This window comes from Corticium candelabrum, chromosome 7 (assembly GCF_963422355.1).
Source record: "Corticium candelabrum chromosome 7, ooCorCand1.1, whole genome shotgun sequence".
In the NCBI taxonomy this organism is placed as follows: domain Eukaryota; kingdom Metazoa; phylum Porifera; class Homoscleromorpha; order Homosclerophorida; family Plakinidae; genus Corticium; species Corticium candelabrum.
Genome location: NC_085091.1, coordinates 1818664 through 1833797, shown reverse-complemented (window position 1 = coordinate 1833797; position 15134 = coordinate 1818664). Strand labels below are relative to the sequence as shown.

The 15134-nt window shown below is 41.2% G+C and overlaps 1 protein-coding gene across 1 annotated transcript in view; it reads left to right on the top strand.

Moving 5' to 3' along the window:
- LOC134182415 (intermembrane lipid transfer protein VPS13D-like) overlaps window positions 1–15134 on the top strand; it is a 32169-nt gene that overhangs the window by 11592 nt on the left and 5443 nt on the right. Inside the window, exons 20-44 of the mRNA XM_062649817.1 lie at window positions 65–290; window positions 1252–1801; window positions 2241–2398; window positions 2462–2690; window positions 3080–4092; window positions 4398–4597; window positions 5686–5750; window positions 6221–6633; window positions 8155–8301; window positions 8366–8528; window positions 8576–8970; window positions 9495–9668; window positions 10801–10967; window positions 11020–11154; window positions 11216–11357; window positions 11427–11515; window positions 12158–12235; window positions 12300–12423; window positions 12607–12676; window positions 13538–13697; window positions 13753–14071; window positions 14127–14199; window positions 14397–14511; window positions 14570–14615; window positions 14677–14826. Of these exons, the coding sequence (XP_062505801.1) occupies window positions 65–290; window positions 1252–1801; window positions 2241–2398; window positions 2462–2690; window positions 3080–4092; window positions 4398–4597; window positions 5686–5750; window positions 6221–6633; window positions 8155–8301; window positions 8366–8528; window positions 8576–8970; window positions 9495–9668; window positions 10801–10967; window positions 11020–11154; window positions 11216–11357; window positions 11427–11515; window positions 12158–12235; window positions 12300–12423; window positions 12607–12676; window positions 13538–13697; window positions 13753–14071; window positions 14127–14199; window positions 14397–14511; window positions 14570–14615; window positions 14677–14826 (5401 nt within the window). The remainder of the gene's footprint in view (window positions 1–64; window positions 291–1251; window positions 1802–2240; window positions 2399–2461; window positions 2691–3079; window positions 4093–4397; window positions 4598–5685; window positions 5751–6220; window positions 6634–8154; window positions 8302–8365; window positions 8529–8575; window positions 8971–9494; window positions 9669–10800; window positions 10968–11019; window positions 11155–11215; window positions 11358–11426; window positions 11516–12157; window positions 12236–12299; window positions 12424–12606; window positions 12677–13537; window positions 13698–13752; window positions 14072–14126; window positions 14200–14396; window positions 14512–14569; window positions 14616–14676; window positions 14827–15134) is intronic.

Genomic DNA, 15134 nt, shown 5'->3' with positions numbered 1-15134 from the left:
GAGTACAAGTAAGAATAGTTTTTGAAATTAATTAATATGTATCCGTACCATCTGATCTATGTAGGTTGTCAACAGTTGACAATAAAGAAGTCATGTTTAACTTTGTAAAATACAGTCTTTCTGACTGGGAATTAAAGCGTGAATACGATGTCAGCGTGAAGCTGGCTGTGCCTGCAGTGCGGTATGTACACACTCAACGCTTCCTTCAAGAGACTGTTGCCTTTTGCCAGCACTTTGTCCAGATCATGGATGCATACCAACGAATGAAAGCCGCAGCTGCAGACAATCTGGTAATGAATTTATATAGAAGACCAAACCGCATCTTTGTTCATTGTGTGTATGTGTGTGTGTAGGTGTGTGTGTGTGTGAGTGTGTGTGTGTGTGTGTGTGTGTGTGTGTGTGTGTGTGTGTGTGTGTGTGTGTGTGTAAGTGTGTGTGTGTGTGTGTGTGTGTGTGTGTGTGTGTGTGTGTGTGTGTGTGTAAGTGTGTGTGTGTGTGTGTGTGTGTGTGTGTGTGTGTGTAGGTGTGTGTGTGTGTGTGTGTGTGTGTGTGTGTGTGTGTGTGTGTGTGTGTGTGTGTGTAAATGTGTGTGTAGGTGTGTGTATGTAGGTGTGTGTGTGTCTGTATGTGTAGGTGTGTGTGTGTGTGTGTGTGTGTGTGTGTGTGTGTGTTGTGTCTGTGTCTGTGTGTGTAGGTGTGTCTGTGTCTGTTCGTGTGTGTCTGTGTCTGTTTGTGTGTGTGTGTGTGTGTGTGTGTGTGTGTGTGTGTGTGTGTGTGTGTGTGTGTTTGTGTCTGTGTCTGTGTGTGTAGGTGTGTCTGTGTCTGTTCGTGTGTGTCTGTGTCTGTTTGTGTGTGTGTGTGTGTGTGTGTGTGTGTGTGTGTGTGTGTGTGTGGGTGGGTGGGTGGGTGGGTGTGTGTAAGTGTGTGTTTAGGTGTGTGTATGTAGGTGAGTGTGTCTGTATGTGTAGGTGTGTGTCTGTGTCTGTGTGTAGGTGTGTCTGTGTCTGTTCGTGTGTGTCTGTGTCTGTTCGTGTGTGTGTGTGTGTGTGTGTGTGTGTGTGTGTGTGTGTGTGTGTGTGTGTGTGTGTGTGTAAACATTTTACCTGCCAATTATGGTTTGACTGGTGTCAACCAGATCACTCTAGTTTCCCTTCACCAACTTCTTTGTATGATTTTTTGTCAACGAAGAAGCCAGTGATGTAACAATAAGTGAATACTGTAGACAGTATTCGTCACTCATTTATATGGTAGGACTATCGTGGTCCAACACGTTCACCACGCATTCTACTGGACATCAAAGCTGACAGTCCGTTGGTGTTGGTTCCAAGAAGTTCAGCATCAGTCGACATGCTTGTCATTGACTTGGGTCATCTTCGAGCTACAAACAAGTTTCAATTTGCTGGATCACCAGGTGCAATAAGAGAAAACACACGTCCTACAGGGCCACCTTTAGCCATTCCTAATCAGTCAATGAAAGATGAGAAGCAAGACGTTGGAACTGATCTTGCCAGCAGTTATGGAGTCTCTCCTTCCATTGCTGGATCTCTTAAATCACCAGAGGCCGAGAAGGAATGCTTGTCATGGGAGGCTGCTCGTTTTACTGGGCCTTGCTTGCTTGACTGCATTACTTTGTCGCTATCAGACATGGACGTGTATACCGCAAAGCGAGAAGATGGACAAGATCAAACGAAGAAGTCAAACTTGCTGAGAGTGGGGAGAAACAGAGGTCCAATGTTGGATGGTAAATGCAAACTCAATCTGAGAATTGAACGCAACTTGTGTAACGATTTGAGCAAAGCAGGTGATGTACTCGGTTTTGTATTCGTTTAGTGTGTGTTGGTTGTTCAGATGACTCAGTGGCTTAAATGCTCTGCATATGCTAATTAAATTAATTGAAGTTTAGTCTACTGCAAATGGAATTTAAATTTTATGAGAAATTAAATTAATGTAAGATAGCAATAACATCAATTATATTGAATTTAAATAATTTGTAATTGTTGGTATTAATTTTAAGTAAATTAATTTGTAATTGCTAATATTAAAATTTAAATAAAAATAATTTGTAATTGTTAATATCAATTTTTGAGTAAATTAATATTAACAATTGCTAATTAATCTAAATTTAAATTAAAGCTAAAAAACCAACCGGTCTAGCTGCTCAATACTGTCACTGCAGTTTATGTATAATGGCTTCTGTACTACTGTGTCAATGTCTGATGTAATATCAACTGTGTTTATAGTCCCTGAGTTTCTGGTTGCTGGACAGTTGTCATCAGTGCATGTGCTCATTGATCCATTCCAGCTGGCTCTTATCAAAGATTTACTAGACTACAATCTAGGGGAGCCACTCGAAGAGTTCGAACGTCCTGAGAGCGTTATTCGCGATCCCATTATTCCGGTCTGTATTCAGATAAAGTGTGTGTATGCAAATGAAATTTTAAGGATACCGCATTATTTGTAGCCGACGTTTGATGGTGTGTGGACAGTCATTGATTTGACTTTGGAGTTGGTTAATGTCAATGTCCAGTTGGTGCTCACACATGAACGCTCTGAGTCTCGAGGTCCATGTCTCTCTTTGGCTCAATTTGAATTGGAGACGTCGCAGCTGCACTTGGAAACATTTTCTGACAAATCGAAGACAGTAAATCTGAGGTCAGGTGCTCTGCGAGCAAATGACATACGACAGCAAGGTGTGTGACTTTACAGTATCTTGTCTGTCTGTTTGGTTGCTCGATTGTCTTTCTGAATTCCAGCCTATCTGTCATGTGACTAGCATGTGTGTGTGAGTGAGTGTGACTGTCTGTCTGTCTGTCTCTCTGCCTCTCTGTCTGTCTCTCTGTCTCTCTGTCTCTCTGTGTCTGTGTCTCTCTGTGTCTGTGTCTCTGTCTGTCTCTCTGTCTGTCTCTTGTCTGCCTCTCTGTCTGCCTGTCTCTCTGTCTGGTCTGGTTTCTTTGTTTGAGCAAGATGCTTACGGACTATTGAACAATGTATAACAATTGCAGTTAAAGTTACATATGTGTTTGTCAACAAGTTAAACTGACATTTTCAAGTATTCATTTACAATCCACTATGTTTGCAGATGCTACTAAAGATGAGGTTTCAAACAAGTTTACTAAGGTTCTCAGTCCAGGTCAACGTGGCACAACAGACTCGCCACAACTCGAGATCTCTTATCGCATGACAGAGAAACGAAATCGTCTTTCTGTCGTCCTTCATCAAGCTCGTCTTGTTGTCATGCTTGACTGGCTTTTGCGAGTTAAAGAGTTTCTCCTCACTAAACCTGAAGACGTGAAGAAACAAGAAAGTAGTGACGACGATGACACTGATGAAGTGGATTTTCATAATCTCGTTCCTTCACCTGTCACTAAATCTCGTTTTTTACAAAAGCAGTCAAAGCCGCTTGACATAAGTTTGAGTATAACACAAACCGATTTCATTGTTGTTGAGGACACTGCCAATCTGCATAGCCACGCAGTCATCCTGAAATGGACACTTGTTTTGACATCGCGCGAGTCAGATCTCAGTGAAAGGTCACTGTCAATGAGTCTGTCAGATATTGAGCTTTTCTCGTGTAGGTTAGGAAACGAGGAAGAGACGGCGCTTTCAATTATAGATCCAGCTAGCATTAGTGTTTCTCTTGATCCACATTCATTGTCATTATCTTCATTGAGCCAGATGCGTAGTCAGTCGACTGCCAACCAGCCTGCCTCTCCAGACTTACCAACACTTGAAATTGTAATCCAAAACGGAGCAAATGTTCGGTTGTCGTATCGTGACTTGGAATTGTTTCTTGCTATTTTATCTACTCTGAAACATCAACTTCAAGGACAATCGATATTTTCATCGTCTGCAAACGAAACTGAAATTGAGTCTGGGTCTGAGATGGAAGATAGTGATAGTGAGTCTCAACCAGTCAACAGTGTTATGTTAAGGCGTTTAAGGGGGCTGGGATATCGAGAGGATTTGTGTGAACAAGCGCTGCATAAAACTGGTGGAGACTTGAACCGAGCAGCAGATTGGTTAGTAGACAATGCTCCAGAAGAGAAAGCCGAGACGTTACCAACAAAGAAGATGATGGCAGGTTCTATCGATGTAAGTTTGCTGTGTCTATATTTTGTGTCAAACTCATGACCATTTGTCATGATTTTATACTTCAAATAACTTGGCATTATCATGTAATGATTAAGTGCTAACCTGATTGGCAGCATTGTAGGGCCTAGTTGCAGTAAAAACAACAGTCATTGTATGCACATGTGTAGTCACTTCTACCAGCAGCCAGAATTAAGTCTTGAAGGTGTTTAAGCACTTCATAACATCCTGGCATTTGCTTTTTGTGCTATATAGTTTTCTCAGTCTTACGGTATTGCTGTGAGTTGATGCATTGGGACTGTTTGTAGATCAGATGTTCATCATTGAGAGTGACTGTCATTGATGATTGTGGAGATTCTGATGTGCCACTTACTGAAGTATCCATTAGCAAGCTGCACGTATCTCACAACTTGTTGCAAGCAGAAACAGGCACACTGCAAGGAACGATTCAGGGAGAGTATTACAATACCAATTTGGGAGCGTGGGAACCATTTCTCGAACCATTGAGGTACTTACTTACATCGAACTGAATTAATTTGGCTGATGTGTTACATGTCTCTCCTGTGTATCTGGTGTCGTTGCCTCCCAGTGCTTGATTGTTTGTGTACTTACCATTTGTGTAGCTGTCTGTCTGTCTGTCTGTCTGTCTGTCTGTCTGTCTGTCTGTCTGTCTGTCGGCCTGCAAGCCGATGCCTTCTTACACACTCTCTCAAAACAGTGCAGCCGTATTGAGGAAGACCCCTTTCGTAGTGCAGAACAATTCAAAACTTTTGGGAGGAAACGGTTCTTTTTGATTCTTCAAAGATGCTACGCAAAAGTAATCCTTAAAATGTTGTCAAGAGTTTCAGACACAAAGAATGACATGGACAAGCTTTTTGACTTTAAATGTACAGATCCAAGTCCAGTAATGTTTTAAAGTATTTCGCTGTGAAGGACTGGTTCATCATAGAAGTTTAGGATGTGTACAAGTAGAGGATCTGTAACAATAAAATAATCTGTCTGTCTGTCTGTTTGTCTGTCTGTCTGTCTGTCTGTCTGTGTGTCTAATAGTTTATGTGTGGACTTTTTAATTGTTGCGTACCGTATGAAATGAAGCATTGGCGGGAATTTATTTGGCGGTTTGCTAAAAAAATTGATAGTGAAAGCATATTGGTGGATTATATTTTTGGCGGTTGGACATCGTTGTTGGATAATTGACATATGTACGATATTCTCCACCCACTAGTTAAGTGGCTGCATCGTGGAGGAATTTGCGATTACGGAATGTAACTCACATTATCCCACCTGCTCCATCATATCTTGACAGCCTCATTCTCATGTCCCTCCCTTCTAGACAGGGTAGGCACGACAGACAACAAGCAGCTAGGGGTTTTACCATCTTGTGGCCTCATCCACGTGACGTACTGCCACATCCTCGTGATGCCTGATCCACAACAGTGATAACGTCAACATATTCGGTTGCCAAATTAATGGCGGATTTTATACTGGCGCTCGCTAAAATATCCGCCAATCTGCCAAAATAAATTCCCACCAATATTTCATCTTATACCGTATTTAATTTATTTTTGCTTGTGAATTAGTGTTTGTTTTTAATAGTTGCAAAGTGAAGTGGAGCCAAGTGCCTAATGGAATGTCTAGTAGACGACTCATCAAAGTTGGAGGTGCGTATATTCTTAGATCATGTATCAGTGACTCTACATCTATTGTGACATTTGATTAAATAAGCTAAACAGTGAAGCAGTGAACAGTGAAGCTTGAAATCTGTGAAGGCTTTTCAGTGGCTGCGGAGCTGGGGGACAGAGGGGCAATTGCCTCCCAACTTGACAATCAACAACTGCAAAGAAATTTTGGTTGAATTTCATACTCCGCTATGACAGTGTTCACTAGAACTATAGATGTGTATAATCTCTTTCTGGTGCCTAAAAGGAGTGTTTTAAGTTAAAGTTTAAGTAACGTCTAAAAGCGCTTTCCGACAGGAAATGTTGACAACGCACTCTTAGTGAGGCATGGGGAACTTCAAGTACTCTGAAGTCCTTTTATGCCTTAAACTTAAACTTGCGAGTCGCTTTGTTCCACTGCTTTTGCTAAGCAATTTGGATGTCTTGTTAGCACTTGTTGATCTCTTTTACAGCTGAAAATAATGAGCAGCTGCAGCTGAATGTGACTTCCATGTTGCTGGAGACGATTAAACGTACGCAGTCTCGTTGGTCTGAAGAGTACAGCAAGTTTAGTCAACAGTCGAGCTCGGGTCATCTAATCCGTCCTACTCAGATATGCGGGCGGACACACTTTGTTCCATTTATATTACGGAACAATGCAGGCTGCCACCTGCAGTTTGCCACATCTGTAGTAGTGCCATCAAAGGTGTCTTCTGTTGGTGACAGCGGAGAGCTAAGTCTTGCCAGTCTCCCGTCTGTTGCTGCCAAGAGAGGATCCTTAAAGCAAAATACAGGATTAGTATCGACTTCGGAATGGAAATCTGTGGCACCAGGAGAGGATTGCCCTTTTGGGTATGAGACTCACAAGAAGAGAAGACATCACAGAGTAAGTCACACTTGTTTTCATGATAGTACATTTATCAATTTTTTTGTTTGCTGTATGATTTTGTTGCTTGTTTTTGTGTAGTTCGTAATAGTGTTTATATAATGATGTTACTGCCCATGCTCAGACTTGTAAGAAGGCTGTCAAAGCATGGTAATGACGCTCGCATTATCATCAATCCACAATATTTATAACTAAATAAAATAGATTAAATAAATAAATAATACATTTTGCTTTATGCTGAGATGGTACAGTACTCGCACGCATACATACTAACAGCAATTACATAAGTCACCAAACCAAGCATACACACAAGGAACAGATGACCACACAAGAAACAGATGAACACACAAGAAACAGATGAACACACATTAAAATTACAATTAGTCATTGATCCAAATTATCTGGATGTTAGTGTCATTTTAATGTTATTTGGTGTGACTGTTTAATTGTAGTAGAGGAAGTCGTGAGAACTTAACAACAACCGTGGAACTAGTGGTGTACATATTGATATTCTGTAATGAAGCACTTACGTCTTGAGTTAACCCTAACTATAGCTCGTAACTAACATGCGTGTCTGAGGAGTCTCAGCAACGACCGCTGTTCATCAACCTACTTACCTTGTTTAGGTACTATAACGTGACATCTTGAGTCTGACATCAGTTGTTGGTTGTATAATTTATTTAACATGAGGACTAGCAACATCTGGTTGGAAGTATGAGGCAGTGCATATGCTGCATAAGGTCGTAGTGTGGCATGGGCTAGACCGGGCTACAGCTTTATTTGTAGGCATGGCCTTAATTTCTGGACTCTAGTTAATTACGTGACGCTTGGAAATGCGCTGTTGTGCTGGACAACAAAATGAGACAACCATCATTTCTATGGATCCTATCAAACAATGTGACAAAAATAATTTTTCTGACATTCTTACTCTCGTTTTTAACTAGTTGCTTCTAGGTCTGTTAGCCCAGTATTAGTAGCCTAAAATCTTAACGTTGTAGAACTTACATAAAGCCTACAATGAGCCAAGAAAGACTCAATGGACTTGCACTACATTCACTTCAAGTATAGAACTGACGTTGATTAGGGTGCAATCTTGGATATGTTTGTATGAGACATTAAATGGTATTCAAAACTTTTAGTGAAACCTCGCTAAAGTGTCCAAGTTTGCACCACTTTTTTCTAGTCTGGATGCGCCACTGATCTAACGTATCAGTTAATTTAAATAAAAAGCCAGTGAGAAGTGGACGTGTTCCATAGCAGCGTGAAGTCTAGCTCCCCTATTTCTAGAGGTCACGCTACATCCCTGTGCATATGCTAAGATCACTAGCCTATTGGATTACACATGTTCTACTGTGGTGTTCCAGTATGGCTGGTAAACCACATGGAAGATGGTTGTGCTACTAATTGAGGTGGAACTCGAAATTTGTGACGTTTGTAATGGGTGTAGCATAACCAATAGTCGTGACAATTCAATGTTCAGTACAAATATGATTGTTTGTTGTAATAACTGGACTGTGTTAGAGCTCAACGCCGCAACTTTATCAGCTACAAGTTCAACTCGATGGCTGGCGACCCATTTTTCCTCCCATCTCAGTCGACAAAGTAGGCGTCTTCTTCCGTTACATTGAACCACAGACAGAAGGCGATATTGCTTTTGAACCATTTACAGTACAAATCATGCCATCTACTGATATCTACATATGCTTCATTGTTAGATCATTTTGTATTGTAGGTTCGAGACAGTCAACCCGTTCGTGTCATTTTTGCTATCTCAGTTGTCGGAGCTACAAAAATCATAAACGTTCGTTCAGGCCTCGTTTTTCACAACAAGATGGATATTCCGGTAGAAGTCACTGTTGAGCGCCCGAAACCGCAGAAAAGTAGCAAAGACTTAAGTGAGTGCACAACATTGGTCTACAGATGTTTCATTATATTGTTGCAGTTTTAGAAAATACTCTGCCTCCGATTCAACCTTTTACTAAAGCAGCTGTTCCACTCCATTTGAATCTCTGGAATCTTAGAGCTCGACCTGTTGGCCGAGACTGTCGGTTTTCAGAATCAAATATTGAATGGAGGCATGTAGTATTGTCTCGACAACAAAAATTACATTGTTGTTATCCGAATAGCCATCAGGGAGCTGTATTGAAGTTCTGTACTACTGTACAGCGGGACGGGTATCCGAAGACACAAAACCCAGAGCCTGGACACACGATTACAATTCAACCACCGATTACTGTTTATAATTTGCTACCAGTTGACATGACCGTTCGTGTGCTGATGGATAGTTCTAAGGTTCGTCATCCACTGAAACCAGGAAAAAGAGTTTCTCTTTATGAGGTAGGACCTCTTACTGGTATATTTGTTGCCAGTTCCTTTGTGTATGTATGATGTTATGTTTGTGTTAGTAACACCTGTCTTCTTGCTTGATTTACTGACTGACAAAAATCATTTATTAGACACAAACTTCTACGTACAGAACACTAAAGTTAAAAACACTATTCACGACAGTTCAAGTTCGTGGACTCACAGTCACAGCAGACTACAAGTCAAAACTATGCGCAAATACTAGTAGTAGTTCTAGATCAATTCTAATGAACAGTGCCTTGAATGGCACTGTCCACTGGCTGATGGATAATCATTTTTCAGTAAACTCAACTTTCAAAGGTATTCATAGTCATCACTAGTTAGCAATTCTGAATCAGGTCAAGAATAGCTACATTGCTTTCAATGTGTTTATCATTTGTCGCAACTAAATGTAATACTAGTGCTATCAGTTTGTAGCACTGCAAATGTGTGTGGTTTGGCTCCCATCTGAATAGCTCAGGATTACTAAGTTTGGTTGTTTTTGGATTTGGATTTAGGTTGACCCTCGCAATGGTTTGAATTTTGGAGTCATTTTGGATGGATTTCCACATTGTGAAGATGTCTTTGTTCCTCTTGCACGCGATTACATTCTTCGGCTGTGTGTTTGGGACTCTATGAACCGTCCGCTGTGGTTATATGCAAAGACAGAAGTGTCAGGGAAGGCACTAAAGGTATGTAGTTACATCAGTCGGCTTTTCTGTTGTCAGAAGCATGTATCCTAATTGATCTAAAATTTGTATATACAAATTTGATGATAACATGCCAACAGACACACACACACACACACACACACACACACACACACACACACACACACACACACACACACACACACACACACACACACACACACACACACACACACACACACACACACACACACAACGGACAATGGACAAATGTTAAGCCCTCCACATCTTTCGACGTTGACCCTGAAGTCAGTTGCGGAGATAGCTCCCCCTGCCTGTAGAGACAGGGCCTCCATGCGCTACGTGGAGTCTTGGGGCCAGCGCTACAATTCACCTAGAGCTTGGCCAGAGTCATCCAAGGGCACTGACATGGCGCAGCTCTGGGACTAGACACCAAGGCCCACACGTACCCGTCTGCTGCATGATGTTACTGCCAAGCCAGCGGTCTTGTCCACCCCCAGTCAATGACCAAGTACTCATTTATACTCCTGAGTCGAGAGAAGCAAGTGTGGGTGAGTTTCTTGCTCAAGGAAACTGCGACAGTGTCGCCTTCACCAGGATCGAACCTTGAACCCTCATCACGGAATACAAGATTCCGGATGTCATCACAAACGCTCTACCATCTGCTCCACCGCCCCTCCTCCACCGCCCCTCCTCCACCGCCCCTCCTCCACCGCCCCTCCTCCACCGCCCCTCCTCCACCGCCCCTCCTCCCTCCACATACACACACACACACACACACACACACACACGTGCACACGCACATGTGCACACACACACACACACACACACACACACACACACACACACACACTTACGTAAACTGTTATTGTTCTTTCTTACTACTGCTTTCTCATTCTACCATCATCATAAAATCGCTATTGAGCAGATCATGTAATTTTATGTATTGTACTGACCATGAAAACTGTCATTTATGAAGTGGTTGTAGACTCATTAAGGGAGGACAGAGAAAAACTCTAGTGATTAGATACTTCTATTCCATATACAAATCAGTTAGCAATGCAGTAAGATGGTTCCTACATTGAGCTTGATGAATACAAATCAAGATCAGTGTCAGTAGTGTAACTAACAGTTGGACATGTGTATGTAACAGGTTTACGTTTTGTGTCCGTTTTGGTTGGAGAACTGCACTGGATTGCCACTCATTTTTAAGAATGATGGATCTTATAGAGAAGCAGCTGGACAGCATGAGGAACATGAGCAGGCTCGAAGCATGTCTCCACTGCTGTTTTCATACAGTCTGCCAGATCTCCCTAACAAGTCAGTCAATCTCAGAGACAGATGCCACATTTTGTTAACACATTTGTTACAGATGTTGTGTTCGTGTTGGCAATTATTATCAACGCTTTAGTAAAATGCCACTGTGGAGTCAAAGGTTTCGGCTCGAGAAATCTGATGGCGACTTTATTCAAGTTCATGTCAGTCAAGGACACAACAGACCAGACATGTTTGTTGCTGGATTTTATGTTTTGTTGCACTCAGTTGTCACAGGCTGTGTTTGTGTGCAGAATTCATGAAATCGGATATACAACGAGACGTGGGAAGGGACTGTACGTGGACACAATGATTGTGAAATTTGTAACCCGATTCATGTTGTTCAACAACTCGAGTCATCGTTTAGCATACTCCCAGAGATACGAAACACAGCAGGTCAGTAATTACCATGCAAAGGCCTGTTTGATAATTCAAGCTGATTTGCTGTGGTAACTCATTTACCAGTCAAACTGTACACCAGCCATTGCCTTGCCAAATTCAGTGATGCCTTTCAACTGGAGTCGAGTTGACCTTGACCAGCTTCTATGTATCAGGTAATTGTTTGTTTATTTATTGTTGATGTTGGATACGTCATCAACAATGACACTGCCCAAACTTAATTTTGTCAATAGTTGTATACATAAACGACACATACAGGATGAGAGATGATTAACACTTTACAATGACCAGACCGTTGTCATTTTATAATTGCACTTTTATACGTGAGTTAATTTGCATGCAGATACCTTGACTATCTTTCACTGAAATGAAATACGGGTTCGTGCAGTACCACAGTGATGCTGTCTAACGTAGCAGTGACATATAGCTTGGTGGAGATTGAAAAATCTTACGTACGTTGCTTTGCTTCTATTGTTAGCCACCTTGTGTATATATGGCATTGTATATATAAGTCTTTACAGATTTATGTGTGTGACAGCATTAGTAATGTATATTGTATTTGCTTATTTTGTCCTGATGCAGTAAGTTACGAGACAAAAATTAGCAAATTACAAACATCAAAAATAGTTGTATTAGTGGATTATTCTGAATTGAGCTATGCTGCATTTAGCGTTAAGTTAGATAAATCTAAGTCATGGTCAATTAACTGTAATATTATTAGGTGATCATAAGAGATTTGTTAATGCACTATGTACCATTGAACGTTGCAACATCCTGTCAACATTTTGTTGCTTTAGGATTCAAGACATCGCAGACTGTCAGTGGTCTGGTGGTTTCAAACTTAATGTGGATAACTCATTTCATGTGATCATGAGGTAGAAACTAATGACGTGTAGTCAGTATGACTCATTGCAGTTGGCAACTTTCTATGTCTACTAGAGGTGCACTGGATCGTTCATATTTTATTCGTGTGCAGACAAGTCTCAAAGATGCCACTTATCATGTTGTTTTCTCAGATGCTGGACGTGTTCCTCCACCATTCCGCATCGAAAACTTTTCAAAAGTGAGTTGCATAGTGTTCACACTGAGCAGCCTTGACTCAAGGGCACTTGAAGTTAAGGACGACAATAAGGCATGGCAAAGTCCTTAGCCCTGAGGACAAAATGAGGGACTGGCAGTTTGAATATATCGTAGAGTATTGGCAGATTCATAAGATCGATCATATATGTATTACTGAATGTTGTAGGTGCCTATTGTGTTCTATCAGAAGCAACAAGATAGTTTGCTAACACGAGAGTTGAAACCACAGCAATCAGGTAGTGAGGCAGTTGATCTACTTCGTTGTGTTATTTGTGGGTTAGTGAAGTTAGAATAACTTGACTGGCAAACCAGGAAATTTAGAAAGGGTGTGACATGACTGGTTGGGTATCTGTGTTGATTCATCTGCTTGGCTACTGGTATTTCTTGTTATACTTTATTTTGAGAAGTCGCTTTTACTGGTTGGTTGTTTTATTTGTTTTGTATCTGTCTGCTTGATTACTTGTTTATTTTTATTTATCTTTGTTTCTATTGTATGTATGTATGTATGTACGGTATGTATGTATGTATGTATGTATGTATGTATGTATGTATGTATGTATGTATGTATGTATGTATGTATGTATGTGCATCCGTCCTGTCTGTCTGTCTGTCTGTCTGTCTGTCTGTCTGTCTATTTGTCTGTCTGTCAGATCCCTGACTGCGACAAAGTCCATCGGTCACTGGGGTCCTGGTGGGATTTCGGATGCCAACACCACAGTTGGCGTCACAGTCGGGGCTCCTGCAAGTACCTGGCCAGGCTCCAGGAGATTGCTTAGCAAGGCCTATAGCTCCTTCATAGTGCACAGGAACCCAGCCATCTGGCTGGGGGCGTGACCATCTAACGACAGCTCCTTGTCCATTTGCAATTTTTTGCTTGTTTTTCTTTGTCTCTCTGTTTCTTGTCTTTTGTCTTTTTGTAATTTGATATTGTACTTACATTTGGACTTACATTTATTTAAATCTAGGGTTGGCCAGATTGGCAGCTAAATCATTCATTAATATAAATGTAGGACAAGGAAATAAATAGCAAATTAACACCGAGCCTCCTAATCATCAGGAAGCAATTCTAAGGGTCAACTGTTCTCTATTCTTTGCAGTACCGTACGCTTGGGATGAGCCTACCTGTTCACAGAAGTTAGTTCTGGCTGTCGTTGACGGATCTCAGAAGAAATTATATGACATCAATGAAATGGGAGAAAAGGAACCACTGACATATGAGAATTACAGCTACATTGCCGCTGAATGTACTGTTTTGTCGTAAGTTGCCATGTTTGTCATCAAGTTTACAGGTAGCCTCATCTGTTTTACTTAGTACAAATCAAAGTCAAGGGTCTGGTGCTATACAGCGTCACATTAATCAAGGCATTGACTCTGAGCTGGTTCTTGATGTTCCACAAGGCACAGCAGTGATTTTCAGGCGTCGTGAATCTAATCGGATTTCACAGTTATGGCGTATGACAGCTGCAGGGCAACTTGAACACATGGGATCTGCATTCATGAGAAGGTCAGAAAGGAGACAGCTGATGGTGCTAGACATTACTGATGATTCCCGGTCTCGGACTTGTATTCCACTTGTGATAAGAAAACTGGACAGGGCACGGGCATCAACACAAACGTGGAAGTTTGATGCAGTAAGGACATAGTTGCATTCCTGGTACTTATTGATGTATGGATTTGTGTGTGTAGGACAAGCGGCTATCATGTGGTATGCCTAGGATGTTTGTACAACCTAAAGGGGAGATGAGATTTCTTGTTGATGGTTAGCAACACTGATAATGTGCATTGGACAGACAGACTGACAGACAGACAGTAGTTCAGATTAGGTGTGTAAACATAGAAAAGGACAACATGCAAACAGACAAACAAAAACAATCTCTAACACAGCAATAGATAGACAGGTAGACAGACAATTGCCAAGATGTATGACTCCTATCCATAATTATTGTGCTTCTTCAGGTTGTGATGCTGTTCTGGCTCTTGATAGTCACATTAGTGGTGGCCAGAGAGTTTCACCAGAGCAAGTGCTCAGAGTGATGAAGCAGAAGGAAGGCTCTGGATCTTTGTCTGTCCAGTGAGTCACCACTAATGACAACATTTCAATGACATATTGAGACTAGTACTTGTTATAGTGTCACTCCTGATGGCCCAACAAGAATCATTCAAATAGTTGACAAGGTTTAGTGCATCACTGATTAATTCAGTTATGTTGTCGTCGAGACGTGTATATGGTGTACAGGTGGCGAGACGTATGACCAGCAGTAGTCGTTCACTGTCTCGTACACATCAACTTCGGTCTCAATTATCTCGTTCCTCGTCCGTTGATTCGACATTGCAATATGAGACCAGCGTTGATCAGGAACCAGATTCAATCGGCAATGACTTTCAGGTATATTGTTTACATTCTGTGTTATTTATACAGCATTTTAAATGTCTTTATCAGCACTTCAGATGCTGTAATGTTGTAGGTTAAAAAGTTTTGTCAGTTTTAGTCAAGTAGATGAGGTAAATGTACTAATCCAAAATTGATTTGGCACACACTTGGGTTGTGTCAACATTCTATCTTACATGGGAAGTCATTAAATGATATCAGATTCCATTTTGATCTATTTTATATGTGTTTTGCTGTGTTGGTCAAGCCTGCATCTGGAACTATAGGACATTTACAGCATGTTAGTGTACAGCAGATTGCAGCCT